The 13,878-nt window shown below is 66.4% G+C and overlaps 1 protein-coding gene across 8 annotated transcripts in view; it reads left to right on the forward strand.

Moving 5' to 3' along the window:
• Positions 1-13,878, forward strand: part of ITPR1 (inositol 1,4,5-trisphosphate receptor type 1) — a 195,667-nt gene that overhangs the window by 123,638 nt on the left and 58,151 nt on the right. For 3 of the 8 annotated variants that reach the window (XM_045856743.1, XM_045856740.1, XM_045856742.1), the window contains 4 exons: positions 5,259-5,294; positions 6,372-6,422; positions 10,801-10,933; positions 12,773-12,963. In XM_045856743.1, the coding sequence (XP_045712699.1) occupies positions 5,259-5,294; positions 6,372-6,422; positions 10,801-10,933; positions 12,773-12,963 (411 nt within the window). The remainder of the gene's footprint in view (positions 1-5,258; positions 5,295-6,371; positions 6,423-10,800; positions 10,934-12,772; positions 12,964-13,878) is intronic. The other 5 variants (XM_045856741.1, XM_045856747.1, XM_045856746.1 and 2 more) reach the window with 3 other exon arrangements.

The following is a 13,878-nucleotide window of genomic DNA, read 5'->3' on the forward strand; positions in this document are numbered from 1 at the left end:
AAGGCCCCGCGGTCGGAGCAGGGGTGTGTGTGATTATACCGCGGGAGATAGAATACTGTCTGTCTGTGACGGAGGAATGTTCTGGCAGCCGCTTGGGTTCTTTGAAAATTCCCTGAGGAAGCAGCTGTGGCTCCCTCCCCCCGCCCCCCTCCCCCGGTTACCCCTGGCAACCACCAGAGCCCCGGGGCACGACCGGCCGTCCCCAGGCCCCCAGGCCGCCTGATTGGCCTTTACCGTCAGCGGCTGCTCTGGAAACCCCCGCGGCTCCTGCGGCGTCTCCCTATCGAGCCTCAGTCGCTGCGTGTGCTGGGGACCTGCAGCCCACAGCTGGGGCCTGGGGAGTTCAATGAGCCTGCACGCTGGCTCAGGGGGCCCCAGGCCTGGCGGCGAAATCGCAGCCCGCCCCCCCCCCGTGCCCACTTCTGAAGGTGCTGGGGAACGGCCCCTGAAGGACGGCCGAGGCTCTCCCTGTGACCTCCCCGTCCCCTGACCGGCACGGCCGCCGTCCCCGCGTGCCGATGGCCGGCGGCACCTCGGGGGAGGAGATGCGCTGTGAACGACCCGGAGAAAGCAGTGCCTCCGCGTGGAGCTCGGTGCTCCACGCACTCGGGGTGACGTGGGGGCCGGCGCCCAGGGTCCCTGCAGCAGAGGAGCCCGGTGTGGGGTCTTCCCCGCTGTCGTCTCCTAGGGGGAGACCTCAGGGAGAGCCAGGAGGAGGAGGAGGTGGCCTGCCTGCCTGCCTGCTTTCAGCCAAAAGGCGGGGGCCCCATTCCTACCCCTGGCTTTACCTTCTCCTCGGGGGCCGGGGAGGGTGCAGACGGGAGGAGAAAGGGACGCCGCTGGCACTCGTGACCCTGCTCGCCCCCAAGTGCCCAGCTGGACGACGGGTCAGGACGTCGCGTCCACACACAGATTGAGGCGTGGCGAGTCCCGTCACCCCCACGGCGGCCCCTCGTCCTCCTGCCGAGCTTTGAGCGGACAGCGGCGGGTGCTGAAGACCGTCGGCGTCAGTGCGACCAGCACTCGCACGTCTGGGCCGTTCCGGACCCGGCGCTGGGGGACGGGGGCCGCCGTGGAGCCCCGAGGACACGGTGCCCGCCCTCCTGGGGCTCGCGGCCGCATGGGGAGACAGACAGGCGTGCAGACCAGTGTCCAGGGAGAGCTGTCGTCCGCCAGGAGGGGGACCTGGGGCCGTGAGAACACGTCGCCGGGGCGTCTGAGGGGGGAGGGCAGGCGCCCCTGCGAGCAGCTTCTCTGACCCGTGAAGCGCGGCGCTGACCGAAGGGAAAGCTGGTGACACGCGCCTCCCGTCACCCGCCACCCGCGGGGTCAGGCTAGCACGCATGGGCTGCGGCTCTGCGGGCCGGCTGCACGCACACGCATGTGAGGTGGGACCCCCATGAATCGCTGTCACCTGGAAGCGTGGAGTCGCCAGAGCCCCTGAAGCCAGCCTGCTGGACGCCCCCCACTGTCCGCCCCCCACGTGTCGAGGGTGGTTGCACCCGGCTTCTCCCACCACGGGCTGCTGCCGGCCCGGGAGCCGCCGACGGGGAGCCTTACGAAATTCAGGGTGGCAGCGGGGAGAAGCACGGATTCGTTCAGTCTCACCTTCAGGGGGCGTTCTTGTGACATCCGAGCCGGGGTGGCGGTGTCCTATTTTTTTTACAGGGCCGAGGACGGCTGGGTTGGACAGCTGCCAGCACTCGGGCGGCAGTTACATAACAGTGCCTTTTTTTTTTCCTGGAATCTGGGCTTTACTGCTGATGTGTGACCTTCAGCAGGAACTGCCGGCGAGCGCAGCGGGGCTGTTTACTGCGGGGCACTGGCCGCCCGCGCAGGGCGGGCGCTCGGGAGCGGCCGCGGCACAGCGGCCAGGGAGGCTCCGTCTCTCTCTGTCTCGCTCCCTCGTGCTGAGACCGTCCCGTAGCTGCTGCGGTTGTGTAGCTCAGTCACGTGAGAACACGTTCTTAAACAGCAGTGAGTTTCACCGTTGAGCGGCCTTGCTCTGGAAAAGACCGGTGAAACTGAGTAACTTTTGCTGCTGCTTCGGTCTCTAAACACAGCCGTCCTTAGAAAAATGCAACCTGACGGTGTGATGTCATCCTGCTGAAACGCTAGCGGACCTCGCCCGCCGCCCACTGGTCTTTAAAGTGCTCCGGGCTCCTGGCGTGGGCGGGCGTGCGGAGCTGGCGAGGCCGGGGCCCGGCGCCCCCGTCTGCAGCCCGTCGGGCGAGGCTGCGCGGGGCGAGGTGGGCGAGGGGGAGCTGCGGGCTGACTCGGGGCCGGGGGTCGGAGGTGGGGCGTTCCCTCTGACGGACGTGCTGGTAGCCCGTCTGTGAGGCGGTTACGTTTCTTGAGCTGCCTTCCTCTTCCGCTGCGGTGGTCCGTGGTGGGAGACATTCGTTGTAAAGGAAAGGTCTAGGAGCCCAAGGGTAGAGAGGAACTCACGTCCAAGGCAGTGAAAAACTAGGGGCGTTACACGTCCGTGCCGGCCTGTGTGTGTGCGGCCCCCAGGGGGAGGACGGAGGGGTGGGTGGGTGGGTGAAGGATGGACGGACAGGAGGATGGTGGAGGGGTGGGTGGACGCAGGGACACACTTGGCCAACCTTGTCTGGAAGCACTGGGAAGACTGAGGGTCCAAGAAAAGCTGAAGAAGCAACAGAAAGCAAGAGTGGTCTCTGGGTTCGAGACCCGGCGACACCGGATGGCCGCCGATCACCTGCTGGGTGGAGAGGCGTCGGCGCCCTGGGGTGGACCGGAGTTGGGGGGGCGGACCTTGTGACGGTCAGACGGCCGTCGGCCCTGACCGTGTGCTCGCTGAGCAGTGGCTGTCCGTGTGAGGAGCACCGAGCCGGGTTCCAAACACGTGCCTAGAAAGCCGGTCCGTCCGCTTCCTGAGCGTCGTCTCGCCCTCCAGTCTCCCGTGGGGCGTGTGTGGAGCTGTCGCCCAGCTCGGACGTGGTTTGTCGTGACCACGTTTTCCAGAGTTGCCACTTGCTGCCACGGAACGCCCTCCGCCTCAAGGACACGCGGCAGGAGCCCTCCGAGGAGGGCGCGCTCGTAAAGGCCGCCGGTGCTTTTCCTCGGTTTGTTTGAACAGCGCCCGCTCTGTTTGGCCTTCTCGTGCTCGCAGTCCTGCGTCCCAGGGGTCACAGCCGGAGAACTTGACCGTCAGGGATTACGAAATGCGGTTTACTGAAAACACACCAGGCGTTACGTAAGGCCTTAGTGGGAAGGAATCCTGGTGGGTGTCTGCGCTGTCTCCTTGGACTTCGGGGCAGGAGGCGTCACCCAGAGCCTGCGCCCCAGCCGCACGGCCCCTGTCTGGGGTGCCCACTGTCTCCGCTCTGCTCCTGGAGTGGACAGCACGAACTCTCGTGCTCGGGGATTCCTGGAGCTGCAGACAGACCGTCCTCTGTCGGCTCCGAGTCCTTCAGGAAAGGTTCCTGGGAAAAAGTTCGTTTACATTTAGTTGTTTTACACGTTGTAAGCACCAGCCCGACGGTGGTTTAGGGAGGCGCTGGAGGGTCGGCACCATCTGCACCGGAAGCCGTGGAGGTCTGAGTGACAGAGAAACAGCGGTGCTCAACCCAGGGCCGTTTGAGAAGAAGTCCAGACACCCTCCGGGCAGGACCGGCTCGGACGAGAGGGGGAAAGAGATGCCACACTTCTCCTCCCATCACCCCCGTTTCCTGGAGCTTTGGTTCGACTGGCGGGTCCCCGCAGGTCGAACTGGCGCGTCCTGTCCCCCGGCGTCGGTGTGAAGCACCATTGGCGGGCGCGTGTGGCCAGCGCAAACAGTAGGAGGTGGCACTTGTTCCGTCTCAGGCCCTCGCTGCCCTCCAGGGCCCGGGCGGCGGCCCCTCACTCGGTGTCCCTTCTGCCCCGGGGACCCGCAGCACAGACGTCAGCGCGTTCTTCGGCCCGCAGCGGGCAGGACATGAGGGCAGAGTTCAAGGGCATCCTCGGACCGTGGAGTTACCGATGTTGGTCTGCAGTTGTGTCGGCCATGCTCCCGTGCCTCCCCACCCCCAGGAAGCTGAACTCTCCACGCCTGCCTCCTTGGCCCTGGCCCCGGCCCCGGGTGACACTTGGAGCTTGAAGACCTCCCCTGTCAGGTTACTTCACTTGACCTGCCGAGGACAGAAAAAGGAAGTCACTCGGTTACATAATCAGTGTGATGGGAAGGACGTTTTTCCCACCCCGGGGATCGCACCCACGGAGGGTGGTCGAGCCACACTGACTGGCCTGTGCCCCACAGCCCTGTCCCTCCTGCATCCAGCCCTGTCCTGGCTCACCGCCTGAGCGCTCGGGCCGCGGGGTGTGCCCCGTTGCCGGAGCACCCTAAAGCAGGCCAAGGTCACTCGGTTCCAGTGTGAGTCTGGGCCTCTTTCCAGGGCTCCGGACTGCACCTTGAACCAGCCGGCCGTGCCTGGTGCGTGACTTTGGCCCAGGGCAGCCCGGGAGGGGCCAGGCGCGTCCATCTGGCATCGGTCCCCGGCTCCGAGCACGGCCCTCGAGAGGAAGGACCACGGGCGCTGTCTTCCCAGGGAGCCCGAGCCTGTCTCCGGCCACACTCGCCCTCCCGTTAGCCCCGGCTTCCCTCGGGGCACCCTCTTGTCTCTCCAGCGTGGTTTGGGAATGACCACGAGGGGGTGGGTTGTCGTCACGGTCTGGCAAGAGCGGGGTCTCGGAACCGAGAGAGCTCCTGAGGGGGTGCTGGGTGGGGCAGCCCTGCACGCAGGAGCCCCCTTCTCCTCCCAGGGGGGCGGCGTCTGCAGCTCCCGCTCTGGAGCCTGGGGTCTCACCCTCTGAGACAGCTGTTGCGTGGAGACGGGAGAAGCTTGTGTCGGGGGGTGGGGCGGGGGCGGTCGCAGCTGGGCCCCCAGAGGCCCCTCCTCCCGCCCCTGCCCTGAGTCTCTATGGGTATGCGCTATCTCGCTTCCCCTCTCTCCGTGGACGGGTGAGGCGCAGATGGTGGTGGCTTTTGGAGCACGCTTCCTTCTCAGCTGTGGTGGTCTGCTCTGTTCCTGGTTCTCAGTGTTTCCCCGTGTCTGGCCGGCGGTGTTCGCAGGACAGCCACACAGAGGCAGTGCCCTCCCACCCCCACCCCCCACCCCCATGGCATGACAGCCGATGCCTCTTCCGTGTGCACGCCAGGCCTCCTCACCTGCAATGTGCTGTCTGTGTGCTGTCCCCGGTGCCGGGCCCCGGGCTCCCCCGCTGTCACTAACCTGCTCTCTCTCACTCCCCACCAGCCGCCGCCAGCCCCGGACCCGGAGAGCCCGGCAGAGGTGTGTGCCGCCCCCCACCGCTGCGTGCCGGCCAGCGGGGCTGCGCCCTGTTCGTCCCGGTCGTCCCGGTCCCGTGTCTGAGCTGTCGTGGAGTCGTGTCTGTCCCGGCAGTCAGCGCAGGGGCCAGCCTGTGGCCTGGCCAGGGACCGGGGTGGCTCTCAGGGCGGGAAGAAGGTCCCGAGGAGTGGGAGCTAAATGCGGGGCCCCCGGGGGCCGGAGGTGCCGGCTGTGCGGGAACTGTTCGGTCGAGACGTGCTGGTGTGGCGGGCCCTGTCCTGTGTGGAGGTGACGCCCGCTGACCGTTCTGGGCACAAAGGGGCCATTTTGGCACGAGCTGCCCAGGGAGGCACTGTTTCCTGGCGCCCCGTCGAGGTGTTGGGAGCCACAGAGAAGCCGGGGGAGGCCTGTTGTCAAGGGTCAGAATTCCCTTCCAGGAGCCACTGGGGGGCCCCGGCAGGGAGAGCGGGAGTGGGGTGAGGCCCGTGGAGGATCTTAACGACTCCCTCGACGGGCGGCGCTGCACCGGGCGGCTCCCTGCGGCCGGCCCCCAGGGTCCCCGTCCCAGCCCCTTCCTGGTCCTCAGCAGCTGGCTGCCCTGCGGGGGTCGGGGGAGCCGTGTTCTGTGTGTGTGTGCGTGCGTGTCTGCGCAGTTTCCCGTGGACGTCCTCATGCATGCGCCACATGTGGGGTTGCCTGTGGGAGCCGCGAGCACCAGCCGAGCTGGCGTTGTAACCCTCCGGGCTTCGTGTGAGCGTCCGTGACACCGAACCTCAGCTCACCCGTGTTGCAGAGACCGACGGCCCCGGGTTCCTGTGTCCGCTCGCGTTTGGCAGCGCCCTGGGGCTGGGGGCGGGGCCGGGCGGGGCAGGGCAGGCAGGGCGGTGAGCGGTGCTCAGAGGAACCAGGTGGCAGCGTTCATGTCCATGTGGGGGGGGGCAGACGCTGGCCCCCGCCCCAACCCCACCCCCACCCCCACCCCACCCCGTGTTTTCTGTCCCGGCTGTCTGTGAGCTCTCGGTGTCCGTCTGTCCCTGATGGCTGCGACGTGTACTTAAAACGGCGTTTCTGCGTGTTTAGCAGGAGCTCGAACCGAGTCCACCCCTGAGGCAGCTGGAAGACCACAAAAGGGTACGTAGTCCTGCGTGTCGGGGCCCCCTCCGCCCCGCACGGTGGCTGAAAGACCCCTTTGGTTGGTGGTGCTGTTAAAGCCCCTGAGCGTGGGCCAGGACCAGCCTCGGCCAGTCACGTGAGCGCAGCTCACCTGCCCCGCCAGCTCAGAGCACCGTGACCCCCCCCTGTGCAGGGGCGCTCTCCCCAGGCGCAGCCCTCTGTGACGGGGGGTCGCTCCGGGTGGTTTATGATGAAGTACAAAGACAAAAATGCCCCGAACTGCACCACTCAGCCCTAAAAACGGCCGGTGATTTCGTTTCCTTCTCGGCACACACTCAGCGTCCTTGCGGTGACCAGTGCGCAGCTCTCGGCCCCCGCCCCCGTCCGCGTGCGGGACGTGCTCTGTGGGAGTCCGAGGGGCTGCAGCCGCCTGAGGCTGCACAGCCCGGCAGCGAAGGGCTCTTCCCTTTTGACAACAGGAAGTGAGCTGCGAGCGCATCTCTGGGGGGGCTCCTGGAAGGGGGGCTCCTGGGCCGAGGGGGGCGCTCCGCTTACGCACCGGCCGAACCGCACGGAGCCGCTCTTGTCGGCGTGCTGACCCATGCGGGCCCACGCTGTGCCGAGACACACACAGACGTCCACTCGTCGGTCCCCTCACCGCTGACCCCAACCCAGGGATCCGGCCTCCGGCCCCATTTCGCCGGGGTCAGACAGCGAGCACGCTGAGAAGACCTCCTTGGAACGGTGTCCGCGGGGCCCTGGAGGGTTCGTGCCCGCCAGGAGTGGTTCGCCACGGTGCGCCTTGGTTCCGCTCACGTGGCCCAGCCGCTGCTCCGCCCCACCGCGTCCCAAGTCCTGTTCCTCCTCCCGTGGTTGTGACTTCTCAAGCCGCAACGGAGAGGGAACCGCTCCCCAGGGGTTGCTGGCTCGCCCCCCCCCCCCCGGCATCCTGCACGCCCTGTGGTCCAGGGACCCAGGGTGCCGGGTTCACGTGTGTCTCCCCCCCCCCCCCCGCCCCGGGCTGGGTCTCAGCACCAGCAGGTCCCTCACGTCCCCAGCGCCCAGGACGCGGGACACGTGCTGTGGGTGCGTGACCTGTGGAACTACAGCGGCTTCAGCCTCCCTGGGCCAGGCCCTGCCCGTGTGGTGTGGGGCAACTTCCCCTCCTGGGCCTCAGTTTCTCCTTCTGTGAAGTGGGGGCGGCCACAGCCCCCCTCCCTCAGGACTGTTTCTGGGTGGCAGGACTCCGACGGGGACGCGAACGATGGCCACCCCGTGTCGCCGCGCGCACGGAGACGGGGGCGCTCTGGGCTGGCCAACGGCAGACGGAGGGGGAGGAGCGCGCCCCGCCTGCGGGCCGACGGGACGGGAAAGGCCCGCCGTGCACGGCAGGCGCTGGTCCTCCTCCCCGAGGGGGCCAGAAGGTCACTTCCCCCTCTTTGGTTCCCCACCCGCCAGTTCCCGTGGCAGACACCGAACTCGTGCGCACTGCGTGGCAGCGTGGCCTCGCGGCCCCGCGTCATGGCTCTCACGTGACACGGGGAGCCAGCAGTGACGCGCACTCTGCCTCCTCTTGGTCCTCGGGAACGTGTGTGTGGAGCCCCCCATCGTCGGGCGTCCGTTTGCACACCGGAGGTGCAAACTGCGGGGGGAAACCAGGGCTGCTGTCTCCACGAGGGCGGCGGCGTGGCCGGACGGCCCAGCTGGGGAGGCGATGTCACTGGGGAAGCCAGTGCTTTCCTTCCCCTGCGCTCGGCTCCAGCGCCGCGCTGCCGAGGGGTCCATGCCTGGGGGCGGGGGGCAGTGAGGGAGGCTCTTCTCTGCTGATTTCACCTCTCCCCGAGTCACCCCCCCTCAGGCTCAGAGAGGCAGGGTCCTCCCGGAACCCCAGCTGTCCCACGGGGCGTCCGCCTCACTTCTCGTCGCGCTTGTTTTCTTGCCTGTGCCTGAAGTTCTCAGTCCTTTTTCTTTCAGAAAACGAACAAGTCTCGTTTTTCTTTCTGGAAAAAAACCTCTCGCTCTCTGTTTTACTGTTGTTGCAGTTTGTTTATTATTGGAGAGAAGGTGGGGGGAATGTGTCCCAAAACCTCACTGAGGTGGGGGGAGGGTAAAAGTTGGTGGGATGTGCATGTGGGGGTTCCACCTCATAATGAGCACATTCCATGACGTAATGGGGGACAGTGTGCCGGTTGACATGTCAGTTGCTATGGCAACTGTGAGGTCTCTTCCTGCCCCCACCCCCCGAAGGAGAGACCCCTCTGTAACTTGTGTTTGGCGCGCTGGCTGCGTGACTGGGAAGTAGCCGTCCCTGAGTCTGCGGGTTTTTTCCCTGCCTCCTGCTTCCTCTGGGGCCAGTGCACCCCAGTCTCACCAGGGACCCTCAAGACCACACAGAGCAGGAAGTCTGCGTGGCTCTGGCCCTCCCGGGAACCGAGGGGCTGAGGGCGGGGGCGTCCCCCACACAGTGGCAGTCCCCCGGCCTTGCCCCGTGCAGCCCTCGGACCTTCCTGGTTCTTGCCGAGAGGGTCGTCATGTTCCCCAGCCGCAGCCTCCAGGCCGTGGCCCGGCCGCCCTCCCCCCCACGGGAGCGCAGTGGCAGCGGCTCCGTGGAAGGACGTCCCGAGGGGGAACCGCGCCCGTCCTTGTTAGATCCGCCACAAAGCATCCTTTCTCCCCCCCGCTCTCCTTCCTGGGCCGGCTTCCCGGAGCGCCCCTTTGAAGTGATGGTCCTCCTGCAGACTCGCCGGCCTTTCAAACCCGCATGCCCCCGGGACCCGGGTGTCGGAGGGCTTGCACTGGTGCCGGAGACTGGGACTCCCGCAGACCTCGATGCCCACGTGCGGGCTTCTGGGCCGTTAGAAACATGTTGTTCTGAAAGCAGTTTGTCTAAGAAGTGCTTGAAAACGTCACCAGTAACTCCCCGCGGCAGCACTCTCCGAATCTGGGGTTTGCGGTTGGTCGGGGCGGGAGGCGACTTCTGCGAGCCGACGGACGTGCCGCCTCAGCAGAGGGGCAGAAGGGAGAGAGGGACGTTGAGATTTTTTTTAAATTCCCCCAACCTCCATTTAAAAAGCCATACTGCCCCTTTGCCGCCCCACCCCCTCTTCCATCTGCCCCATCTCCGTGCGTCCAGGAGCCTCTGACCAGAATGGTGGACGAGCAGAGGAGGAAACCGTTGTGGCCCTGGGACCTCCCTCCCTCCCTCCCAACTCCTTCTACAGACACCCCGCTGGAAGTCTCCAGACCTGTTCTGGGAGCTTACTGACGAGTCACTTTAAATTCTGCCGACTCGTGCGACAGTGGCGGGTCTCCTCGCGGAGCTCCTGCGTCTGTCTGAGAGGCCTGCCCTGTGTCGGCGCCTCCCTTCCTCCGCTGCACCCCTCACCTGCCTCGGGCTGACGTCCCGGGGATGGGGACGCCGCACCTCCCCAGGCGTGGGGACCCGCACGGCTTTGGGCTTTCAAGCGCTTCCAGACTGCGAGGGGGGCAGGAGCCCCGCGGCTGGGACTCGGCCCGCGGCTGGGACTCGGGCCCGCAGCTTTGCGCTGCTTGGCCGCCCGTCCGCCCGGACGAGAGGGCCCGTCGCTGCTTGGCGTGTCTCAGAGGTTGCGGGCAGGTCGCTGCGGCCCCTGCCCAGAAGTCCTTCGGTGTTTGTGCCTTCAGTGCCTTTCAGTGTGGAAACCTCCAGTGTGTACAGGAGACGTCGTTTAGGAACCCCCTTTTGGGGTGGCATCGACAGCGACCGGCGTGTGCCCCCTCTCCTCTCAGTCACACCCTCCCTGCGCCCGCCTCCCGGTGCTTCGACGGCACCTCTTGCGGGAGGCGTGCTTCCTGACCGCCCTCCAACCCGGCCACTCAGCGGTCTCTGTGGCGCAGTCTGCCCCCACCCCTCGGTGCCCGGGGGGCGACTCCCCGAGGAAGGCGCGCGCTCAGCGTGCTCTGCCCCCCCTCGCTCTCCCTCGGGTGGCCCCGAGTCTCCCTGGCGTCTCGGGAGCCAACCCGGCGCCATCAGCCGCTTTCTCCCACCGCTCTGGACGGTGACCTGCGTGCAAACCCCCCAGTTTGTCCAGTTCTTCCCGGCTCACCCACCAGGGACGGTCTGGGCTGTTTCTGCTGTCGGCAGTCGCCCTCCGCAATGAATGTTCTGTCTTCGTCACCGTGGGGGAGAGCCGCCCCCTTGGCTGCTCAGTGTTCTAGACCGCGCCTTCGCGGCCCGGTTCCCGTGGAGCACGCTCAGGGGTTAGCTGTGGGGTTGCCCGTCGCTGTCGTCAATAACGTGTCCCCCCGAGTGCCCTCATCCCCCGAGTGAGGCCAAGCCCCGTGCCCTCGAGTGCCCCCGTGGGAGCCAGTCCAGCGCTAACTCTGAACCTAACGTCCTTATCCTGTTTGAATTAAGGGCGAGGCGCTCAGGCAGATTTTGGTCAACCGTTACTATGGAAACGTCAGGCCTGCCGGAAGGAGAGAGAGCCTCACCAGCTTTGGCAACGGCCCGCTGTCGCCGGGAGGACCCAGCAAGCCTGGGGGCGGAGGTAGGCCGGGCGTGTGGTGCGCTGGTGGGCGCACATGGGAGCCAAGGGGGCCACCACGTGTCACTGGGTGCGGCGCAGCTGGCCAGCCAACGTGGGGTGCGTGCGACTTCTCAGCTGCTTGCCCGATCATCAGTCATCAGTCCGCCCTCACGCCGATGTCCCCAAACCTCACCTGCGGCGAGAGCGCGGCCGAGCCCTCCGCCCCCGTTCCCGCGTGGGACCCTCTGGGCGGTGTTGGAGTGTGACTCCGGGGGCTCCGTCTCGTGGCGGGTTCTCCCAGGGTCGTTCGGACTCTCTCCCCCCACACAGCGGCGCTGACCCTGGCCGTGAGGCCGGTGAGGCTCCGTTTCTCGCACAGTCGCCTGTGCCGAGGGCTCCCCCAGCACTCCGCACCCTTCACCTGGTCTCTCCCCCAAGTGACCCCCTTGGTGGCGGGTGTGGTCGTGTCCCCGTGTAACGGAGGGAATGGGCGTCGTCAGGGACGGGCCCGTCTCTTGAACCCGGGGTATCTGGTTCCAGTGCCTCTGCCATGTGCCTTCCCAAGCCCCGATGGGGGTCTACCCCCCAAAACAAAAACAAGCAGAACCCTATGCAGAAGTTTCCACAACACATCCTCAAAAGTATCCAAAACATCATAAGCACAGTTACAGGCAGAGAAGAGCTGCAGACCCCCTGACCTGGCTGGCTGTGGGCGCCAGTTTGGGCTGCTGTCCCAGCAGCTCTGGGGAGGCAGCCTGGGTTTCTCAGCAGGTGCAACGGGTCAGCCTGCCGCCTGGAGCTCGGAGCGCCGGGGAAGCGCCGTGTCCGGTACCCTCACCGAGTGCCGGGGGCTCTCAGGCCGTCCCTGGGACAGGACCTCAGCTTCCCTCCCCCCTAGAGCTCCCAGCGACTCTCAAGCACAGTGTCCTCACACGACATCGCAGACTCGGTTTCTCCTTACTTTCTGTAGTGAGGTCACCCAGCAGGAGACGGGCCCTGCTCTTGGGGGAGCCATGGGGGAGAAGACACACCCACCTGGTGCCGCAGGCACAGCGGGTCCAGGCGGGCGAGGGAGGGGCGTTTGGTGGGAGCTCGGCCGGGCAGCCCCTAGGTGGCCTCTGCTCTCCGGGACCCGCCTTGTGCTCGGTTGTGTGTCTGGGTGTCAGTGCCTGCCAGTGACTGTGCAGGGCGAGCCCCCGACACGCTCCAAACACGGGCCCACCCCCGAGCGGCACCGCCTCCCTCCTGAAGTCTGTCGGCCCGCTCTGAAGGCCACCGAGGGTGGCCCCTGTCTGCGCGGCTCACGCCCCGCCCCCAGCTCACGGCTGCACGCCCCACGCGCAGTCAGTGTGTGCGGAACGAACGAGTGAACGAGGGAACGCGTGGACGAGCAGATGACTCTGTGGGAGGGTGGGCTGGGGCGAGGGTGGGGTCGTCGGGGCGAGGGCTGGGGGGGCCTTTTCAGGCTGCGCTTCCTGCACGTGCTCCCAGGGGTGCGGAGTGTGGGCGTCTCTGAGACTCAGAGCAGCTCTCAGCCGTTCTGCCCCGGGTCATCGTGTGTTAACCTGGCAGCGTCCTGGCCGGTTGGAAGGCTTCAGGTCTCTCTCTGGACGAGCACTGTCCGCCCTTCTCGGTGGCTGCTCGTGTTCCGGCACCGTCTCTGCGGCTCCCACGGGACGTGTCTCAGAGAGGGGCTTCATCTCCATGCAGACGCCCAGTGCCCGGTGATGAGCGTCTCGGGGGTTGGGAGAGCGAGCTCTGTTGAACAGCCGAGGGTGGGACACGCAGGCGCAGAGTGGCAGGCAGGCAGGGCCAGCCGCTCCGACGGCGGTCCCTAAGCACGCTGCTCCGTCTCCCCAGGGGCAGGCTCCGGGTCCAGCTCCGCAAGCAGGGGCGAGATGAGCCTGGCCGAGGTTCAGTGCCACCTGGACAAGGAGGGCGCCTCCAACCTGGTCATCGACCTCATCATGAACGCCTCCAGCGACCGGGTGTTCCACGAGAGCATCCTGCTGGCCATCGCGCTTCTGGAAGGCGGCAACACCACCATCCAGGTAGGAGGGCGCGTGGCTGCCCGGGCGGCATCCCTCTCAGCAGCAGTGGGGGGAGGCTGGGAGCCGGGCGCCCGGGGCTGCCGGGACTCCCGAGTGAGCGCCAGCCTCTCCTTCGAGCGTGCGCTCCGTCGTCCCGAAAAACGGACGGACCCGTGGATGCCGCACTGTGGCCGTTGAGTTGCAAGTCAGACTTGGCTCCAAATCGTGGGTGACGTTTGCAAGCGGCGGCAGGGCTGAGGGTGCGCCGGGGAAGCGGCCCAGGCTCAGGGGCGCGGGAGGTGTTCGTGGAAGTGGGTTCCGTGGATGGTGGAGCGAGGTGGACACACGGCTTTCACCGCAGGGGGCCGAGAGGGGCGTGCGGCTGTGCGGGCTGGGTGGGGTTGGTTTCACGCCCGCAGAGGCTGCGGCGTTACTGACCGCAAACGCCCTGCCCTGTGACCAGAACGTTCAAGGCGACCAAACCTCCCTGAACGAACAGGGAGAAGCCCAGCTGGGCGAGTCAGAGCGGGCAGGTGACTTTTCGTTGTGTGGGTGTGGTGTACGTTTAAAAATAATGAAAACTGGAGTTCTGAGAAGTCCTTCCAGGAGCAGTTTTGGTGGACTTTAACAATACGTACGTGAGGAAATCTTACGTGAGCGTGGCTGTTCAACTTGCTCCTCAACAGGCTTGAATGCCCGGTGTTCGCGCAGACTTCCGTCTCATTGGCTCGCTGCGTGGGGGTCACCGGGCCGTGTGCAGCCGACACGCGTGGTGGTGACAGCAGCTTTTTGAGATGGTGTGTGTGCCACGTGCCACGTGTTGTGTCCATGTGACCAGACATGGTATTCTTGGCCTTGCTTTGGGTCAGAGCCTGGACTGAAGAAGTCTTGGTTCGTTGTGCAGCTTAGTAATGGGTGTGTCTTGCTGCGGGCAGG

The sequence above is a fragment of the Phyllostomus hastatus genome, unplaced genomic scaffold (assembly GCF_019186645.2).
Source record: "Phyllostomus hastatus isolate PE091 unplaced genomic scaffold, TTU_PhHast_1.1 phas_scaffold_129, whole genome shotgun sequence".
Classification (NCBI taxonomy): Eukaryota; Metazoa; Chordata; class Mammalia; order Chiroptera; family Phyllostomidae; genus Phyllostomus; species Phyllostomus hastatus.